General features: G+C 53.8%; 1 protein-coding gene across 2 annotated transcripts; it reads left to right on the top strand.

Annotated features, from left to right (window-relative positions):
* Window positions 1–216: 216 nt before the first annotated feature.
* On the top strand, window positions 217–18,604 carry MMP11 (matrix metallopeptidase 11). Of its 2 annotated transcripts, none has more exons than XM_086474278.1 (8): window positions 217–336; window positions 9,475–9,725; window positions 10,977–11,120; window positions 12,181–12,314; window positions 15,142–15,389; window positions 15,708–15,921; window positions 17,302–17,559; window positions 18,471–18,604. In XM_086474278.1, the coding sequence occupies exons 1-8, from the start codon at window positions 217–219 to the stop codon at window positions 18,602–18,604; spliced, it is 1,503 nt and encodes a 500-aa protein (XP_086330404.1). The 2 variants fall into 2 exon arrangements, with proteins under 2 accessions (XP_086330404.1, XP_086330405.1); XM_086474279.1 differs by having other exon boundaries at window positions 244–336; window positions 15,717–15,921.
* The last annotated feature ends 1,003 nt before the right edge of the window (window positions 18,605–19,607 follow it).

Here is a 19,607-nt window from a genome sequence, read left to right as displayed (position 1 = left end):
TCCGCCCCGCCGCCCCGGCGGCGGGGCGGAGCGGGGCGGGACGGACGGGACCCCCCCCCTCCCGCGATGCCGCCGGGCCGTGTCCCCCCGGCCCGTAGAGCCGCGGCTCGGGGAGAACAAAAGGCAGGAGCGGGAGGAGGCGCGGGGAGGAGGGCAGGCGGCTACGGGGGGGGATAAAAGGCTCAGCGGGGACCCCCCTTGACTCCCCTCCGCCCCATGTCCGAGCCCGCTCCGCCGCCCGGCATGGCCCGTCCGCCGCTGCCCGCCGCCGCCGCGTTGCTGGCCGCCGCTCTGCTGCACTGCGCTCCCGCCGCTCCCGCCCGCCGACACAAGCCGGTGAGTCGGGACCACCCGGTGCTTCCCCGCCTCGGCTGTTCCGTGTCTCCAGCCGAATTCCAGCTCTTCCTTGCCCCGCCGGGTTCTCCGGTACAGCCCCGAGGGGAGCATCTCCCCTGGCAGACCCCCACGCTCCATCCCGTCGCCGCTCCGCCAAGCCGCCCTCGGGATGCCGGCAGGGGCAGCGATGCGCTGCCGGGGGTCACCGGCCAGGGGACGGCTGCCCCTGCCCCAGCGGTGCCCCCCACCCGGGCATCCTCGCTCCTCTCGGTGTGTTGGGGGAGTTTTCACAGGCGGGCGCCCTTCTGCGGAGCGAGCAAGGGAAAAACAGGGAGCGGGACGAGGAGGGTTTACGAGAGGACACGGGATCCCCCCTTCCTTTAAAGGCAGCAGAGCACTCGCTGCCTGCTAATAACACCTCCCCGCATGCTGCGCTGGCAATTCCGAGAAGTGTTAACGGGGAGACGAGACTAAAGGGATGAATCAAACGCGCAGGCAGGAGGGGAGCAGCAGGGCTCTTTCTTCCCGCACATGCCTGCCAGATCCCAGCACCTGGGATGGAGCTGCGAGCAGCAGGGACTGTCGCTGCCAGAGAAGAGCAGCGGCTTGCGAGGGATTCGGGGGACGGCAGACAGAGAGCTCCTTGTGCTGGGAATGTGTGCGTGCGTAATTGGGTTATTATATACATGCGCTTCGCTAGTGTGCCATAAAATAATGACAGAGCAAATGCCCGGTAGCAGCCCAAGGGGATTAGTTCAGGTTCTGTCGATGGTTTTATTATCAGCTCTGTCATCTGAGTACTTTCTAACTTGGCTGCTAAATACGCTGTGGGCTGGGACTTGGCACAGAGCAGCCTTGGCCCCCAAAGTGCTGGTATTATTCCAAACGAAATGTCACTGTGCTTGGCTCTGCTCTGCCTCTGAGGAAGGTGAGGCACTCAGGCGGTGGCACTCTGCACCTCCGTTATGACACTGCTTGGCAGATTTCACCCTCATTTGAACACATCAAGTGGTGGGCTGGGAGGGCAGAGCTCCACCTGTGTAAAGCTGGAAACCGCTGGTTCCTGCAGGGACATTGGCTGGGCTGGCGGGTGCCTCACACTCTGCTGTGTGCAAGCTGTGAAGCTGCTGCTCCTGGAGGGACCTGCACAGCCTCTGGTCCTGGTATTGCTGCCAGCGAGGACCTGGGCGGGATCCCTGGGGAAGGGAGAGCCAGCCTGAGTTTCACACTACCTGAACTTGGGTCTGGTCCAGCTGCGACGTGCACTGTTCATCTCATTTTGCCAGTGGCAGCAGCTGCTGACTGACTGCAGAGGTTGTTGGGGCTCATCTGCCTTGGCCAGTTCCCCTTGAATGGGGGAATACACCAAACTGCTGAAGAGCATGGAGTTAATGCAGGAGTCCAGGTCTGCTCAGGCTCCTGGTCCAGCTAATCTACCACCACACACTCGAAGAAGGTCTCCCCAGTTGGCAGTCTGCTGCCCAGAGATGGTTTCACCCTCATCCCAGGCTAATGCTCTGCATCGTCAGTGCTAATACTTTCCTCATGGCTGGAGTAACTCCAGGTGACGCTCCTACAGGTATGTTTTGCTCAGGAACGCCTTGTGCTTGTGTGTTTGACCAGCCATGTGGAGCTCAGGGTTTCAGATCGATGTATTTCATTTCGCTCAGTCTTTGCAGAGATGGTGGCTGCATTGGTTTGGGGTTGGAAATGGACAGATGATTTCCCATCCTTTCAAAGAGCAGTTCTCTCATCCCAAATAGCTGCCCTTTTGGGTTCCTTATCTGGTGTCAAGGCTTCTGAAGGTTATTCTGCTGCCTGAGGTAAAGCCAGCATCATAGTGGTTGCGCTCACACATGACATAAGTAAGTTGACAGCAGTGCACCCCATTGCTCTGCCGGTGGGGGTACGTCTGTCAGTGCAGAATGGCTGAAGTGGGATTGCTGGGCTGACGCCCGTGCATGCATTTCAGGCCTCAGCCCTTCTCTACCCTCTCTCACTAGAGAGCTCCACCATGCCATTGCATGTTCATTTCTCTGGCTACTTTGAGTCTCTCCGCACAAAGAGAGGTTTCCCTACATCTAACAGCAGCTGACTTCCTGACTGGGCACCTTTCGCTGTCAGATGATGAATGAGAAATGAGCCGAGGGGCTGAGCTGAGAAAAGAGACTCACACTCCGACAAGATAGACAACAGTGACTTCCTTGAGCTGTGCTAGTAGATGGGGTGGGCAAGGACCCCCCTAGGTGCAGCAGGGTGCTGCACTATGGCTGGCTGGTGCTCTAATAAGAAGTCACAACGGCAGTAGCGGAGAGGGGAGGGAATCAAGGGCTAAGATGCATTTTAAAGCCAGGCAACACAGGCCAAGTTGCAGAAGGACCTGTGCTCTTTGTAGCAAACCCTGTAGATCTCCTTCACTTTTACATTAATGCCTAAAGAAAGAAAGAGAAAACTGAGAGCAGAATACAGGCTGTGTCTGGTGTCCACTGTAAAACTTGAGAACAAAAGATCCGCAGTCCTCGGGGCGGTGCACGCACACGCACTGAATTCCTGCATTGCTTTCAGCTCCCCTGGGAAATTTAAGTCAGTCCATTTGCTGGGAAACTCTCTCTCAGTGGAGAAGTGACGGGCACCCTCCCAGCTGCCAGCATAATCCCTCGGGAGCTGTATCCTGCAGCTCTTGCCCTGAACCCAGCAGGTTCCCCGCTGGAAGCACGGTGCTGCCTTCCCCCGAGGCCGCCTGCCTCGCTCAGGGCGCAGACAGCTCCAGCAGGAAGGGTTTGATTTGGCTATTTAAATACTGCAGTGAGCATTGGGGTAATTTTAGGCATGTTTATCCTCTGCTCTGGGAGAGACTCAAGACACATGTAAGCAGTTATTCTCCAGCGGGTTTGTTGTGTTTGTGCTTTGACATGCAACGCACATGCAAACCCTGCAGTGTGGCAAGGCTTGGGGTGTGCAGCTGGCAAAGTGGACAGGGGAGGGAGAAGAGAGCAGGGACGAGAGAAGCACTTGGGGCAGCATCCCCCACTCCAGCTCACGCTGCACTTTACTTGCTTCCCCCATGTGTACCCTGCCCTGGCACCATAGCTTGGGGGGCTCAGCAGAGGAAGGGTGCACTGTATAGGTCTCATTTAAAAAGAATCTTCCGTGGAAAAATTGTCCTGCAGAGACTTTTCACACCAGAGACACGGTCAGCTCTTTCATACTAATCCCAAATATGCAGACAGGTAGATGAAAGTTTCCTGGATAATACTTACACTGGGGATAGCTCAGCCTGTAATGTGAATGGAAGCACTGCTGAGTCTGCATATAGCTGTCCAGCAAAATTAAAAGCAGAGCACTTCAGGGGTTCACTGAGGTACACTGACATGTTTTTAGAGGTTCCCTGAGATCCTGGTGCAGATGAGACCCACAAAGACAGACAGGTGACCAGACCTCCTCCTCTTAGTGGGATTTGGGCAGGCGAGAGACATCAGCACCTCGCAAAAGTGGCTCTGAAAATTAGCAGAGAGGGAAAAACCCCCAGACATCTCTAGGAGCTGGGCAAGGGGGACAGTGCTTGTCTTGTGGGTTTGGAGATCCCAGCCTGCACATCTGAGCAGTGTATGCTCCCTGAGGGTAGAACATCCCCCCTCAGCTCTGGAATGGGCGGCACTGTGCTAGGTGGCCGTACAAAGTGGGAGAGGTCCTGGCTGTTGTCCTTGGGCTGGGCACTGATCTCTCATTGCTCACTTTGGCTTGGATGTAATTACACAATGAACAAACCATCTCAACCCCCTTCCTCCTCTGCCTGGAGTATACCACATCCTAGAGCAGTTTCTTAGTTTCAAGGGGATTTCTAGGTCATCAGATTAGGGGCTCTTGAAACCTTTTGCTATCCCGCCACCCTGGGGCTTGTTTGCTTTTTAAGTACTCCTGTTTCTGCCAAACTGTTGCTTGGGTGACACCAGCAGCTTGCTCGTGGTGCTGTTGATGGACTAGACTCACAAACTGTCACGTAATTAAAGTGTCTGACAATAAAAATAGTCCTGCAGTGTTTATTCATTTGCTTTCTCTTGTTACATCAGAGCCTGGGTCTTCTCATTTTGTCTGTGGGCATAAACTTTTGCAGTCTGTAATGTTTCATGTTCCATGTTGCTTAGGAAAAATAAACATTTTCCTTTTTTCGTTGCCAACAACAACTACCACCAAATAATCCGGAAACAAACTGTCAGGCCCCAGGAGGTAGTGCATGATGGTGCCACGGAGTATGGGAAGTGAGTGGAGAGGAACCTCCAACTGTGCATGCACGGCCAAGCACTGCAGCACCTCCCGTTTGGCCTAAGTTTGGCCTCAGCCTTTGCGTTCTCCCTGTCTGTCTGCAGTGGGACCAGGCTGCAGCCCAGCTCAAAGGAGCCAGTCCTGTAGCTGAAGTATTTTGTGTAAGCAAAGAATTCATAGTTAGAGGGGTTGGGAGACTCTGCCGTGTTCTGGGAGAGGTAGGATCAATAAATATGGTGGCTTTGCCTGGGCATTGCTTCCACCAAGTTTCCATTGTTTCCTCTAACAGCGCCTTGACCAGGAGCACACTTGGCGCAGGGTCTGACCAGACCACAAACATCATCTGTTTCTGCTGTGAAATTTTGGCTGCAGCATTAGCACCTTCCAAGGCCAGTCTGCTTCTGGGATACAGCCTGACTAGAGTGAAGCTGGCTCCAGTTTTACCACTAACCATCAGCTGTAGCTGCACTTTCAAATCCAACCCCTGCAAATCCATGCTGGGCTGAGAGGAAGGCTGGCCAAAAAGGCCAGCCATGGTACTCTGTGCATCAGGACAACAGTGCTGATTTCAGGTGGGAACATTGCTGCAGCCTGTTAAGGGGGTTCAGAGCCCCTGGGGGGCACAGCCACCTGACAGTGGACAGAAATGGAGTGAGAGAACTGTCTTACATGAGAACTGCAGGAGAAAGCATCTCTGCTCTCCTTCACCACATGTGGAAAAAGGCAGGAGTTGCTCCAAGGTGCAGGCTCATAGGTAGGAGGAGGATAATGCTACTAGCCAAAGAGGCAACAAACACCAGGGCCTCGACAAATGCTCTGAGTAACAGGAAAAAGCAGGGAGAAATGGAAAAGTAGCAGCAGAAGGGACAGGGAGGTGGGGTGAAAGCCCATGAGCTCATCCTCTAGCAGAAGAGGAAACAGCCCCCAACGACAGGGGAAGTATCCAAGACTGATGGGATTCAGGTTGTAACTTGCCCAGTCACTCCCGTCAGATGGGGAGGGGGATCTCCTTTCATGTCTGTGCTGCAGAAGCAGGCAGGAGCCCAGGTAATTAGGTACACAACGGAGGAGACAAGTTTAAGTTCAGGGCAGGCAGCAGAGGCTGGACCCAGGCAGAGGAGAGGCCTGGGTTTGTCAGTACCAGGCACTGGCCTCACTCTTGAGGTTATTTATATACAGCGTTGCTGATACTCCACTGTAGCTGTGCTGCTCCAGCTGCTTCTCTTCCTGGGAGGCTCTGGAGGGTGAGTGCTGCCCAACACAATGAGGTTAAAGATGCTCCCGGCTCCTCAGGATGGCTGGGACACTTCCTGGGAAGCTTGGCTGGTGTTCATCTGGCCTCAGCAGACCCAAAAGTGATGGCTGTTGTATCGCAGAACTTGAGGGCTGATAAAGCTGCAAGGAACTGACTGGGCAGTCTGTACCTCCACTGTGGTTTCTGCTCTCCCGTGGGATCTGTCCTTTCCCTCCTGTTCCTTCTCAGCCTTTCAGTTACCAGGCTGCCGGAAGAGGCACTTTCTTTGCGAGGAGCTGTGGCCAGCCTGCAGCACAGCCCTCTTTCTGTGTAGCTTTGCTCCTCGACCCTTGGTTTCAGGCCTGGCTGCCCGTCTGAGCTCGTGTTGTGCAGACATTTTGCTGCTCAGTCTCTATTGCAAAGCCCTGGCATCTTCCCTTGGCTAAAAACTGTCTGTTCCCATGCACAGCAGCTACCCCTGACTGCAGGTTATAATGGCAAGGGCAGTGCAAGGGCTGCACGCACTTAGCCAGAGGCTCAGGTCTGGCTCTGCACTCAGCTGGTCTGAACACCTGCCCTGGGTTGCAGGGATTTTCCTTTGCTTTTGTCTTTGGTAATCCTTTCCCCTCTGGTTGTGGGATGGGAGGAGTGAGAATTCCCTGAAAGTTACCCAGCAGCCAGTGCCCTCCTCATCCTCTCTTCACAGGTCTGTACTAGCTTCAGAAGCAGCACAGCCCTAAACAAACCCCTAAGCATACAGTTGGGGCATTATACCACAGCTCGGGAGAACCAAGCAGGATCTCCCCAAGAGAGGGTGGCTTCAGCACTGGGTGGGAAGTATGCAGCCTTCAGCGAGAGGACACATTATCTAAGCCTTGGGAAGTGCCTGCAGTGAGGTGTGTCCAGCCAAGGAGACCAAAATCTCCAGCCTGACGTGTCTCCTGAGCATTGTTTGGCAAGTGGTTTCTGCCTGTCACATTTCCCCTTGTCGGCTGCGCCTGCAGTGGCATTTTCCAGCCCTTTCCTGCCATGGTGCTAATGTCAGTGCAGTGACGACAGGGAGAGACTCGCTGTTTGTCCAGGGGCACAGTGAACACACAGGGCAGCAGGGCAGGTCTTGCCTCCTGCCTCCACCCACAGCTGTTCACAGGGCCACGCTGTGTCCCCTCCCAGCGTCGGGTCTTGGCAGAGGGCAGGCAGGCAAGAGCAGGGAGAGTGCTGCCTAAGGCAAGGTGGGGTTTGGATGGCTGGAAGCTGGGATTCATGACCATGGCCTTAAGCTAACCAAAAAGGAAAGAGAAAACCTACCTCTGGTCTGCCTCTGAACATGGGATTCCTTGGGGTGAGAAGGAAACAGGCAGTTCCTCCTCTCTCTGCTCCTACTTGGAGGAGAGTGATAATACCCAATTTATGCCAGTGCCCCCAGCCAGTAAGGCAACAGCTGGCCTTCCCAGGAGACCGTGGGGATGTACTTAGCATAGCCAAGACAATAAAACCAGGAGTAAGCCCATCTGGGTCACCTCAACCCGCTCACCTACCTGGGTAACTCGCGAGGGTTTCCCGGTGCTCCCAGTTCCATAGCGAGGGCTGTCCTCAGGGTCCATCTCCACTCTCCCCACGGGCCTCGCAGCGGCTGTCTTGCACCTCCTGGTCCTGGGAAACCAGACACATTCATCACCCCATGTTCTCAGGCAGCAGGACCTGCCTCTGGTGGCAGCGGGTGTTCTTGAGTGCACCCAGGAACAAGGAGGCGAGCTGCCCTCCAGGCTGGGCTTTGGTAACACAGCTGCCATTGTGTGCTTGGCAGAGGGTCTCATCAAGGCTGGGAGCAAGATGTTGACCAGGACATGAACCTGATCAGCTCCTCCTGCCAGCTGTCCTTTGCAGGCACTAGCTGCCAGCCCAGGTAGGGTGTCCAGCGGCTCTTAGAGAGACAGGTACCTCTGACCTGGCAGGGCTCCAGCATTCAGCAGGAGCAGCCCGGTACAGGCTCCTCTGGGACAGGCCAGCCCATGCTCCCTCCTTCCTCTAAAGGATGGATTCTCTATGCCATGGTTGGTGGCTTGGGTAGGCTGTGCTGTTCAGGTAAACCAGCTTTCTCTCGTTGCACTTGTTGATGGTGCAGTTCCCATGGGGTGTGAAAGTGCACTGGGACACCAGGATGGCTCAATGGTTTCTAAGGCAAAGGCTGGCAGGTGCCAAGCCACCAGGGATGTCTGGCTGGCTGGGGAGTACAAGACAGCAGGCTGGAGTGGTGACAGACACACAAAAAGCTGGACACCTAAACTGCACCTTGTGTGACCTGCCTGGCTCCTTTGTCCATCTGCGCATCGCTCAGAGGCATGGGGCCACTGCAGAGTTGGGAGCTCGGTAGTGGAATTAATGCCAAGGGCTTCACACTTCATTCCAGCCTGCATGAATGGGCTCATTGTAGGGAACAGAGTGGCGGCAGCACGCGGATTACACGGCATCATGGCAGCTCTGGCATCATGCCATCCTGACCTTCATGTCCCCGGCAGGGCAGCCAGGAGACCTGGCCTGGAAGAAGGCAGCTCTTTGCAGAGGAAGGAAGGGGACCCCTAAACCTCAGGTCCTCACTCTGGAATCCTGTGGGATGGAGCCTGCCTGTCCAAGCAGAGATGCATCACTGCTGCATCTCAGCTCCTCCTGCTGCTCAAATACCTTCAAATTTGCCTGCACAGAATCAGGCAAAAAAAGTCTGTGTTTGGACCTCTGGCTTGTGCAGCTTGGTGCCACAGGGACCGAGCGCCTCTCGCCCCACATGCCTGACAGCAGGTTGGGGATTACACTTGGCTCATATTTCATGGTGGCCCCATAGTCCTGCTGTCGGGTGGGAAACCAATGGAAGTCAGCTAATTAGCATTAATTAATGTTGCCAAGAGGAACCGTGCTTTCCTAACTAAGTGTGCGTGTGCCCAGGTGATCTTATCCCCAAGTCACAGGCGCAGTGAGTCAAGGGTGTATGCTCCTGGCCCTCCCTCTGCAGAATCTGTGACCTCAGGCAGTGATAAGAGCTGCAGGGACAGTCGCTGCTGCTCTCTGCCCTGTGGGCTGGGCTAAGTCACCCCCCAGATCTGTGTGTCCTGCTCTCGAGCTTAGATGTCCCCTAGCCATGCTGAGAGCCTGCTCACCATGCCAGGACAGCAAGGGGACATGACAGAAGCAACAACGGGGAGCACAACTGTGTGCTGGGGACTAAAGGCTTCCTCCCATTAATATCACCTCTACCCGGGGCCATGAGGGATTAAAGGATGTGGGGCAAAGGGGGAGAATTTACTCCCTAGTGATTTGTTTCGTTCTTGAAGGGTCTGGTTCTCATACACAGCTTGCAAAAGCATTTCCTGCCGGCCAGCTGCCAAGGAAAAGCAGACCAAAAATAGCCCAGCGCTTAGGGGGTGCCATGGCATGACACAGTGCCTCCCAGGTGTGGCCTGGCTTCAGAGCAGCAGAGCCCAGGGAATGGAGGATGTTTGTGGGGAGCACTTTGTGCCCTGGCAGCAGGGAAACAGCCTCAGGCAGAGGTGGAACTCACCGCTACAGGACTGCTGTGGGCAGACATTCACCACTCTGCATCAGGACGCCTCCTCCCAGACGCTGAAGTCTTTGCTTTTCACTTTTAGGACATGTCTCGAAAGCATCACACCTGGAAGGAGCAGAGTCCTTGGCTGTCTTCGTTGGTGAACGCTGTGGGGACTGGTGTGCCTGCCAAAGGCTTCCCTGTGGGTATGGATGAGCAGGTGGCACGCTGGAACCCACCCCGGTGCGGCGTGCCGGACCTCCCGGTGTTGCCAGACGGTCAGAACGGGCGGAACCGGCAGAAGCGTTTCGTCCTCTCTGGTGGACGCTGGGACAAGACTGATCTCACCTACAAGTAAGAGAGGCCAAAACCAGGCGTCAGGCTGGTTTGCTTCTCCCTCCCCAAACCTCTCAGTCTGACGTTCCCTGGCGCGCGGCGTGCTGTGATGTGACCCTAAAAGCTGGAGGGCAGCCACGGGGCAGGGGAGCCTCGTGCTGAACCACCAAGATCGTACCGGCGCCTCCACATCCCCTCGTGCACACACTCCCATAAACACAGCTGCCCACCCACCCCTGCCCAAACACATATTGCATCACCCCTCGGCCTGTCCCGCACCGACACCCCCGTGCACATATGTCCGCTTCCTTACATCGAACGCCTGGCACGTGCCGAGCCAAGCCTCCACCGCCAGCCCTCTCCTGCCATGCCTCTGCCCCTACAGCTACCCCGCTGTGGGCTCACCTCACAGTTTATTTTAAAAAGACCTTTTTATTCAGCTGTTACTGATGTTCCATAAACATGACTTCAGTGTAAAGTTTCACCCAAATCACCCCACACATTCTCAGTGGTGAATCTGCCCAACAGGCTAGCGGGAGGTCTCACAAATTCTTGTGCTGTCTCCCCAGTCACCCACAGGGGCATGAGTGGAGAAGTGAGCACACTCGTATGGACCTTGACAGCATGTAAATCATCTTTTGTTTAATTAAGTGCAGGAGACAGTTCCTTATAGTGTTATGGGACTGTAGATAACAGAAAGGCTTCTTCCCTTTTTTTTTTTTTTTTTTTGTTCAACAGTGTTAAAAGAAAGAAACACAGCAGAGACAAACACACACCAACACTGTTACTGGAAGGGAAAGAAAGTTCCCTCTGTGGCAAACCTTACAGTCTGCTTATGTTACAGGAGGGCAGAAGAGGCAGCAGCTGCTCTGAGTGAGCCCAGTTTCCAGGGGCAAAAGATGCAGAGATTGAGGAAAAAATCCCATCACACCACTCCCAGGCAGCTCTGGGGGGGTGCAACTCACAGGGGAGAGACCTGGGAAACGCTGCAGCACTTCACTCCAGAAAAACACAGATCTGCAAAGCCCTCCAGAGAGCCCACCCCTGGGCCCACCAGCCAGGGGGTTTCAACACTGATGGGATTTGTCCGCTGCATATGTTGCTTGGAAGAGGGTGCCAGAGCAGTGCTTGTATGGATTGGAGATGTCCTGGTGCTGAGAGAGAGTGTCAGCCCTAGTGACGTTGATCCTACAGCTAGTGTGTTCATGACAGCAGTGTCCGTGGGACAGCGGCTGATGCTCTCCTCATCCAGTGTTTGTTGTCTCTCAGAATTATCAGGTTCCCGTGGCAACTTGTAAAAGCTAAAGTGAGAAGGACCATTGAGGAAGCCTTGAAAGTCTGGAGTGATGTGACCCCACTGACCTTCACCGAGGTGCAGGAGGGACGGGCTGACATCGTCATCGATTTCACAAGGTGAGCGTGGTGGGCAGCACTCTCCTCCTCCCAGACAAGCAACCTTGCACACAAGACCCCAAGCCTCCAGCCAGAGCAGAGAGCTGCCAGCATGCAACTTAGGCACTTAAATGGAGGATCATATTTCTGCTTTCAGACACTGGGATTTTTTTGGTTTTGGGTTTTTTTGTCAGTTGTGGGCTGCTTGGTGTAAGTGCAGCTGTTCCATGCTGGCTATGCACAGTACCCTTACTGATTGTTCATTAATTTTTCTGGTATATTTACATTTTCCTGCCCACAGGCTGTTTTCCTAAGTGTTTGTTTTGAGTTTCCAACTTCAGGTCCTCCATCCTGTCCCTTGACTGAACGACGTAACTGTCTGCCCAAAGACAAATATAGTTTTTTGGTTAAATGAATCGTGGCTCCCAGCCTGAAATTCACTTTTGGCAAAATATGCACAGGGGCAAAGACTTCCCTCTGCTGCGTGTTTGCACAGAACGAATAAAGGCAGTGGAGACCGTCCAAACAGTGATGTGATTTGCATGCTGTGTATTTGCTTGTGCCTCCCTCAGCTCTCTGAAGTGGCCACATCTCTCATGGGTTTCCTTCGTCAGTCAACAGTGGGCTTGGCTTGAGTGAGGAGCTGAGGGTTTGGCTGGGTTTGCTGCCGGCTGCCCCTCCGCATCCCCCCACCACGCAGCTATGTCAACTTAATCTTGTCTTGAGCAGTCACCTCCTTAATTCTTTAGGCTCCATGGTCAGCTTTGGGCTGGAAGCTGAACAGGGAAGGAGAGAAGCATCCCTGAGAAAACATATGAACTCCCCAGGGCTTGGTGTGACTGAGCTTTGCTTCCTCAGTGCTTGGTTTGACCAAGCTCTGCTTCCTCAGTGCTCTGATGCAGAACCGGGTTTGTGGCAAGCAGGAGGGCTCCGAGCAGTTGATCTGGGATGGTGGGATGAACTTGGGATGGGAGTGAGAGCTGCTATCCCCTTGTGGCGGCTCCCCACCTTTGGCCGTACGATGCTGTTTCACTGGAGGTACATGGCCGTTTGTCTGAGGTGCAACGTGTCCCCCCTCCAGGTACTGGCATGGAGACAACTTGCCTTTTGATGGGCCCGGAGGGATCCTGGCACACGCGTTCTTCCCCAAGACACATCGGGAGGGAGACGTCCATTTTGACTATGACGAGACCTGGACGATTGGGAACAACCTGGGTACGGTACTGTTTCAAGGGGAGCTGTGGACGCTCCAGGATGCTTATCGGTGCACTTGGAAATGATTCCTTGGTGGTGTGAACAGGGACCCTGTAAAACTGAGAGGCAACAAGCATTTTTGTGGTATGCATTGTCATCTCCCATCACTTACAAGCCTACTGTTAGTATTCAGGTCTTGTCTGGTCACCTTTCAGCCACAGCAAAGCCTGTGCCCAGCACCAAGACCCTGGCTTCCTGGTGGGCTCCTCCTGTGTTGGGGGAGCAAGACAGACAGCTCCTCTGCCCAACCACGTGCCCTGCCACTTGGGAATTGCACCCAGCATCGGCAGGAGCCATTAGAATAAAGCAGGGAAAGGATGAAGGAAAACTGAGGCTCAAGCACTGGGTGACACAGTTGTCTTTCAAAGGACAGCCTCAGCCCCAGTCTCTGCATGCACCGTTCACCGTCTGCCCTCAGACAAGTCCATAAAGGGAAACCACCCAGGCTCCAGCTCTGTCCCTGTGGCCTGGGAATGCTCTGACCATAAACAACACCACATCAACTCAAGACTTTTTTTTTTCTTTTTGCTAATAATAGACCCAAGCTCATAGCTCTCTACTCGGGCACTCAGGGTGTGGTGTCACAGTATCTCATGAGATACTGCAATACCACCTGGGACCATCTGGATCAGTGCCCAAAACATCACTTTCTGCAAGACCCACCAAAATTGACCCAGGTCAGCCCCTCCTCCTCCTTCCCAGTTTATCTGCAGGGACAAAGAAACAATCATGAAGCCCAAGTTAAACCCCTGCCTCTCTGAGGTTTCCCAAAGATTTTGCCCACATTGATGTTCAGGGCCCAGATGGGCTCGCCCACAGCCCACGTCATTGTCAGTTGTACTCCAGCTTGACTCTCTGCATGGGGCACAGGACCTCTACGTCTCTGACCCTGCTCATGCTGAACCAAAATGAGAACCGCACAGCATCAGACCTTTCTCCAGGAGCATTTTGCTCCTGAGGGAAGGGTGGGCTCTGCTGTTTTTCACCCTCTGTTGGGGTTGTTGAAGAATTTCCTACATTCTCCTACAAAAACAGTGTCAGAGGCAAATCAGGAACTGAAAACAGATGCCAGTTCCCATCAGAATCCAGCCCGATTCCATGGCCTTTTTTTCCCCGTTACATCTTCCATAAATAAATGTTGTAAAAGCTCTTTGCAGCTAATTTCCATTTAATATGCTGAAAAGAGATTTATGATATAAACATGGATAAATCCTTGACTCGGCTTTCAGTGAGACAGGGAAATCCTCAGCCTCATTTTACAGATGGGAGAACAGAAGTATGAGCAGGGCTAAGGTGTGCCCTGGGGTCACCCAGGAAGTGAGACTCCACGTGGAAGACCTTCTCTGAGGGACACAGTGATGCTCTCCAGCACAGCTCCTTCAGGCGTGGTGTTGTTCACCTCCCCTGGAGAATCTGACAATTGCACAGCAGATCTGTCAGCACTGGAAAGCATGAAGCGAGGAGCCTGCCAAGCTAAACAGAAGTGTCTGAAAGTGTGTAATAAATCACTGACATAGAAACCCCACTTTCAGCTGACCTAGATGTGTTGATTTAATTGGGTCATTGATGTGCAAATTCATCGCTTCAGTGTAAAGCTGACCAGCAGAGGAAGACAGGGGTTCACCTTCCCCTCTGGCCTTCCCAGGCGTTCCTCCCAGCTGCATCCCCCCTGTCCTGTCCCATCCCATCCTGGTGCTGAGAAGTGACTGGCTCCCCTGGAGCCAGCAGGGAAATCCTGCTTGGAGCAGCGAGGCTGGCTGACTCATATCCCTGCCTTTCTCATCACCTGGACTGCAGCACAGAGGATTTCTGGCTGAAGGCGAGTGAATGAATACACTGGGACTGGTAAACAAATGGCCTCTGCTCACAGGCTTTGTTGCTTAATGTGTTTCTCTTCCAACTTTCCCTGAAATTTATCAACTTCAAAAAGATTCCACTGGAAGCTAAACAAGACCTGCCAAATGACACGGTTTTGCATACTGAAATTCACTTTCCCCCCTCTCCTTTTCTAGATGCTCCAAGGTCATGTATTCCTAAAACATAAATCTACTTGAGTTTGGTGAAGAAGGCCCAGGCCTTGACACTGGATAATTTTTTATGGATTTCTTTCTAAAAGTCACCTTCTTGACACAGTCCACACACAAGCAATAAATGAGCTCCCTCTGCTGTCTGTGTGACAACAGCCATTAGCCAATTTTAATCCCAGTGTTCCCTCACTGATGCTGGTATCTTCCACAGTGGGTGTGATCTAAACAGGACCTGATACGCTACAGCTGTAGCCAACAACTGCTGCAAGGCTGGGTGGACAAAAACCAACCTTACCAACCCACCACCTATGTCTACGTGCCAGACTTCCTTCTCCGTGCAAATTTCTCCTTTCCAAAAGCGTGTGGAAAACCTTTTTCTTCTTGGTAGACAGTGAGGTAGAGGGGTCCCTGGCAACAAAGTTACAGATTACCAACGTGCCCAGCCTAATACCTGAGTGTATGAATTCACTCATGGTGCTCCTGAACCAGTGTATCCCTTAACTATGCCCTTTGACTCCTTAAAAAAACCACAAAACCACGCTGTAGAGCTGTGCAGGAAGAGTTTGAGAACAACTTGTGAGCACTGAGGTGGAGGCAGATGTCTCTTTCCTCGTGTTGGACTCCTACAACACACCTCAGTGCACTGTCAGTGGGTGGTAATCGGTAGAAGTGAGCCTAGGAGGCAGGCACCCTCTCTGCAGGCACAGCTCGCTCATCACACAGCAGGAGGCAAAAGCATCTCCCATCTCTTCCCTTTGCAGGCACTGACCTCCTGCAAGTGGCTGCTCACGAGTTTGGCCACGTCCTGGGCCTGCAGCACACGGCTGTCTCCAAGTCACTGATGTCTCCTTTCTACATCTTCCGCTACCCGCTAAGCCTGAGTGAGGATGACAAGCAAGGTATCCAGTACCTCTACGGGAAACCCAAACCGGATCCCGACCCAACCCCTACTCAGCCAGCAGAGCTGCCCCAGCCCGACCTTGAAACAAATGAGATCACCAACGTGGAGGTGAGTGAACAGCTTTCCGTGTCCTCCTCTAACACCACGGCTGGGACTGCCCTCACCAGGAGGCCAGCAGCAGGCTGACATGTGGTTGTGTGTCTGTGCCTTCCGCCCTGCCGTGGGGGCGCAGGTCCGGACCCCACGGCTGGCGCTGCCAGCCAGCCTGGGGTGTGCGGGGAGGGGATCTTCAGGCAGCTCGTGCCTAAACTAAACCGGCTGAAATCGGGACAGTTGCCTGGACACAGGGACTTCCCGTCCATTGAACCCAGCCTGGGCGAGGGGGGCTCCCCAGGTCCAAGCACCTGACCGGCCGTGCTTTGGCAGTCTGTGCAGCCCAACGCCTGCGACGCAGCTTTCGACGCCGCATCCACCATCCGAGGGGAGCTGTTCTTCTTCAAGTCCCGCTATGTGTGGCGGCTCCGAGCTGGAAAGCTGCAGGATGGCTACCCAGCTCTGGCCTCCCGCCACTGGCAGGGGATCCCCAGCTCCGTTGATGCCACCTTCGAGGACCCTCTGGGCAATATCTGGTTTTTCCAAGGTAAGAGCTGGACTGGGATCAGACAGCTCAGAAACGTATCTCCTTTACTTAGAGGTATTCAGGACCCAACAAGTTCCTGGGAGGATAAACCTTCTGGGCACCCTCAGCAATCCAGTGATCCTTGTTATTCGTTTCCTTCTCTGTTTAGTTTAAAAATTTTAGCAGATATTGAGGAGGGAAGAGAGAAGGAGGGGTCGCTTTTATTTTAGATACAGCCACAATATCCCATACTCCTCCTCTGGAACACAAACATTTGTTTTGAGCCTCTGCCCTGGCAATTCCGCCAGCAGAGGAGGCGGAAGAAGACACTTGTTGCATCTCCCCAGCTGTCCTGGAAAGTGCTGTGCCAGAAGACAGCCCCAGGCAGCTTCACTGGTTGTGAAACTCCTGCGCCTGTGCCCCCAAGGGCCTCCTCAGGGGACCGGCAACTTCTCTGCTCCACAGAGACCTGGATGTGGAGCTTCTGTAGTACCCCCAGACTGAATGAGCCTACAGGGAGCCTGTGTGCAGAGCCAGGCCACCTCCAGCCACCACAGGGATTAAAAACCAATCACCTGTGGCAGGGGCAAACCTCCTCCTGGCCATCTCTGGAGTTCAAGGCCAGCAATAACCCCCATTTCAGTTCCACTGTTTTCTTTAGTGCTCTTTCCAAGTGTAAATTTAATAGCAGGGATGCAGAATGACGTAGGTACCCAGCTGCCCTGGGTGTGCACGCCCCATCTGCGCACCATGAGACCGAGTGCTCCAGAAAGCACACCACGCGGCTCTGCAGGCAGTGTTCCTGCACCAACAGATTACTTAGCACCTGACCTGCACACAAGGACTTACAGTGCTAAAATTGGCAGGCTCCTACCATGAGTTAAAATGAGATAAGGGGAAAGTATTACATGCCGTAGGCTAATTACAGAGATTCCCATTTTAATCTAATCTGGAAATATACTTCCAGGCTCTATTTCAGCTTGGCTTCTTCCTGGTTTCTGTAGCTTGCTCCTTTACAGCTGAATGCCCCCTTTATGCCCGTGCATGCCCACATACGTTCTTCTCCAAGAGCTGAATTTGCAGGGTAGAGGCTGGTCCCTCCCACCAAGTTTTTTTTTTATAACTTCCACAAATAGAGAGAAGACAGCTGCTAAAATGGTCCTCCTTGTCCCAGCGCTGACACCCTCCGGGCTGGACCAAGGTGGGAAGTCAAGTCCTTGCATTGACAGCACTTTGAGCACCCGTCAGTGACAGTGTCCATGACACTGGTGGGGTTCTTGCCTCTCAGGCACAGCTTTCCCTGGGAGCTCTGCCAAGGCACTGGTTGCGCAGTTCACTGCCAAATTATCAAAGACCAAAGAGCTTCTGAACCCTCATCTCCCTTTTCTGTCTCCTCACCAGATTCTCAGTACTGGATCTACGATGGCGAGAGACGGGTATCTGGTCCTACCCCGATTGTGGAGCTGGGCCTCCCTGCATCCCCTGTGCAGGCAGCTCTGGTGTGGGGCGCTGAGAAGAACAAGATCTACATCTTCAGTGGAGGCAACTACTGGCGCTTCCACCCTCACACCCGCCAGGTGGACAACATCTACCCCCGGGCCATGGCCGACTGGCGTGGCGTCCCTCAGGAGATTGATGCAGCTTTTCAGGATGAGTTTGGTCAGTGCAGCAGGGACTTGGCCTGCTCCGGGGTGGGCACTCAGGCTGACACCACTGCCCAGCTGGAAGAACTGGGCAGATTTAGACATTCAGTAGTAGTGGACACTTCCCAGCCACCACAGCACATGCCGGTGGTGTAGCGTAGAGAGGGGGGCAGCTCCCTCCAGTGGGTAGGGAACTGAGGCTTCTCCCATAAAAGTGAGAAGTTTTATTATTATTAATTTCAGTAACAGTTAAGTGTCTGATAGAGAGAATTCAAACTCCTGACCAAGAAATGGTCACAGAGTCCTACCCAGCTGTTACCGCTCCCAACAAAGGAAGTGATGAGAACACAGCAGAAACACTGCCCACACTTCAGCCTAGGCAGCTGTTCTGAATGAACAGGCTGCTTTTGGTATTACCTTGTCCTCCCAGACGTGCCCCATGCTGAAGACAGCATGGCAGTGGCACAGAAACACTGGGGACAGCCAGGGTGCTTGGGATGACAGATGGGGTGATGGCCTGTCTCCTCCCAAAGGATGTGGTGGAATGGCTCCCCTCTGCTTTCAGAGCCTAAATCCCAGGGCAGCTTCTCCGCAGTAACAGATGCTCTGCAGCAGGTCTTCACAACCTCCCTGTCACAAGCCCTGTTCAGGTCCTAGACATCCTCTGGCCTCTCACGGCCAGGCCACTACCTGCAGACAGCATATTTAAAACCACCAGGAAGATACAATAAAATCCTGCTTACTCTTCCATCAAAATTAAAACAGTGTAAGCTACAAAACTGGGTTCAAGTGAAATGAATTCAGCAGCATCTCCTACCTCTTCCAGGCTCTCTTTTGGTACTGTGTATGCTGCAAATTGTCAACCAGAAAAAATGTTAGGAAACATGCCAGCTCTGTCTCTCCTAACCCTTCCCCTCTCACCCACAGGTTTTGCCTATTTCCTGAGAGGCCGAGATTACTGGAAGTTCGATCCAGTCCAGGTGAAAGTGCTGGAGGGCTACCCACGCCAGATCAGCCAGGACTTCTTCAGCTGTACAACTTCCTCCAACTCCTTCAGATGAGGGGGGTGATTGTGTCCTCCATACTCCCCTCTCATCACCCTTACCTCCAGCAGACACGGAGGGTTCCCTCTGCCATTCCTGGCTTTCTTCCAGGCTCAGCATCTGACACAACAGGTGTCTGTCACAAGTGACAAAGTTTGTTCCTCTCAAGTTCCAGCAGCCCCAGCTTCAGTTGCTATCAATATAAAAGCAACTGCCATGTTCTTTGCAGGCAAGAGCAGCCACTAAGCCCTTAATGTGGCCATGGTCTTCCAGCAACAGCATCCCAAAAGCCATCAAGCAAGCCTGGATCACGCTCTCCTAATTAACCTGGACCCCATCACGTAGGACAGATCCGACGGCATTTCCTATGTTTACATAGCTCACAACAGCAGCCCTTTGCTGCTCCAGACGCTGGCCTGGGAGAAGAGCTTCCGCCGAGACACCTCCCTAAGCCCTATCCCGGGGCTTTGAAGGACACTGACTGCCTGCGGAGGAGCGCAGACATGTGGCTGCGGCCAGGGTCACTTCACCGGGCGCAGTGGCGACTGCCAGGACCCTGCCACAGTCCTACTCCCTGTTTTATGTTGTATCACTAGTACGCGTTAGGATTTTATACTGATTTGTATATAGACAAGGGGCTCCCTTCCTCCCACGGTGCTGGGTGCCAGTGCTGGACACTGCCCCGTTGCTCCCCGTGCTCATACCGAGTTAGGCTCCCCATCCTGGGTTGCTCATGACTGCACTGATCGGTTTCATACCCCTGTTCCCAGTCCGCCTGGACACCAGGCCGGGGGCTGACACCATACAGCCCCGCTCCAGCTCTTTGCACACCCCCCGTTGCTCCATAACCTTATGCAAAAAAAAAAAACCCAAACCCAACCAAAGAGGCTGCGGTCGGTTTCTTCCCTTTTCACCTTTCAACCCAACCGTGCCCCTCGCTGTTGCCCGCCCCAGATGACCGGCTGGAGACACCACAGAGAGCGGGCCGAGCTGCTGCCGGCCGAGCTGCTGCCGGCCGAGC

Source organism: Leptosomus discolor, chromosome 16, assembly GCF_034619465.1.
Source record: "Leptosomus discolor isolate bLepDis1 chromosome 16, bLepDis1.hap2, whole genome shotgun sequence".
In the NCBI taxonomy this organism is placed as follows: domain Eukaryota; kingdom Metazoa; phylum Chordata; class Aves; order Leptosomiformes; family Leptosomidae; genus Leptosomus; species Leptosomus discolor.
This window is presented reverse-complemented; position numbering and strand designations above follow the sequence as displayed.

Coding starts and splice junctions, on each gene's coding strand:
- MMP11 (XM_086474278.1), top strand. CDS start 217: ATGTCCGAGCCCGCTCCGCCGCCCGGCATGGCCCGTCCGCCGCTGCCC. Junction 9,726..10,976: donor AAGACTGATCTCACCTACAA/GTAAGAGAGGCC, acceptor GTTGTCTCTCAG/AATTATCAGGTTCCCGTGGC. Junction 12,315..15,141: donor GACGATTGGGAACAACCTGG/GTACGGTACTGT, acceptor TTCCCTTTGCAG/GCACTGACCTCCTGCAAGTG.